Raw genomic sequence first — 1,149 nt, 5'->3', positions numbered from 1 at the left:
GGCTTAACAACCAGCAGCATAAACCTTTAACATCCTCCACAAAACCTAAACACCTGAGACAGAGCCAAGGACTGACCTCAGATTGGAAGCCAGTCGATCAACCTCATCCTGCGTGGCCTGCGATACACTCTGCGTCTTCTCCAGGTTCTGGTTGAGGCTCCTCTTCTCCAGCTCCAGGCTCTCAATGCGCATGTCATAGTCCATGAACTTCTGCATCAAGTTCTCGCGTTCCTCTGCCGAGTTCTTCACCAGGGCTTCCATGTCCTGCAGGCGGCCTTTGAGGTCCCATGGCGGTCTTTTGCTCTTGCCTAGGTTGATGAAGGCTTTATATAAGAGTAAGTCATGAGAGGTCTCACGCTATTAAAAATAGATAACAGAAAATTCTCTTTTTTTTCCATTCATAAACAACATACCACTTCATCTAGTCATTAGCCAAACCTTAAATTCTACACTTTGCTCCAAGCAGGCAGGCTTAAAAGTGAATGAAAATAAAAGCCCTGTAAATAGCCAAATGCATGCTCTTGCCCTGCAGAAAACTGTGCAACGGGCCTTATTAGTTCCATGATTTGGAGTTAAGAGTAAGTCAAAAGGCTTAATAAATCTGTAAGTTAGCAATAAGAGCAAATGTCCCGCTTGTACTGCAGATGCTTATTATGAGACTAATCTAGGCACATGCTTCCTGTCATGTCCTGTTCACTGTAGCTTTTTGTGAATCTGGTTGTCCACAAAATCTTAATGGAAACCAAAGAAGAAGGAAACAGTACAGATAGGTCCAATTAAAGAGTTGACTCTTTAGTTCTTTTTGAGCTATTTGGTTAATTCTACATAAACTTGAATGACCTTGAAAACAGTGGGGCAGGAATGATGAAAATAATATTACCAAGCACTGAAATAAAGAAAGGCAGACTCCTAGAGGCAGCAGCAAAAGCATCAACAAAAACCAACCTTTGCTACCTGTATCTCCACCTGTTTTATTGCCCCCAACGGATGGCTTTGATACACTAGTGCCCGAGGACTTTGTTAACTGACGTGCTGCGTGAATTGACCTGATTAGTGATGTTGGTGCCGGGTCTTCTAGCTGGTGGTTCTGCAATATCAACACACATGCAATTTGCAACTTAATCAAATGATGGAAAATTCAACTTCCTA

The 1,149-nt window shown here is 42.6% G+C and overlaps 1 protein-coding gene across 1 annotated transcript in view; it reads right to left on the bottom strand.

The window, feature by feature from the left end:
• Positions 1–1,149, bottom strand: part of LOC119582077 (carboxy-terminal kinesin 2-like) — a gene marked incomplete in the record, with an annotated part of 18,854 nt that overhangs the window by 6,138 nt on the left and 11,567 nt on the right. Inside the window, 3 exon segments of the mRNA XM_037930324.1 lie at positions 77–308; positions 946–1,021; positions 1,023–1,087. Of these exon segments, the coding sequence (XP_037786252.1) occupies positions 77–308; positions 946–1,021; positions 1,023–1,087 (373 nt within the window).

This window comes from Penaeus monodon, chromosome 15 (genome assembly GCF_015228065.2).
Source record: "Penaeus monodon isolate SGIC_2016 chromosome 15, NSTDA_Pmon_1, whole genome shotgun sequence".
Classification (NCBI taxonomy): Eukaryota; Metazoa; Arthropoda; class Malacostraca; order Decapoda; family Penaeidae; genus Penaeus; species Penaeus monodon.
Note: the sequence above shows the minus strand (reverse complement) of the source record. Positions and strands in the feature narration are given on the sequence as shown.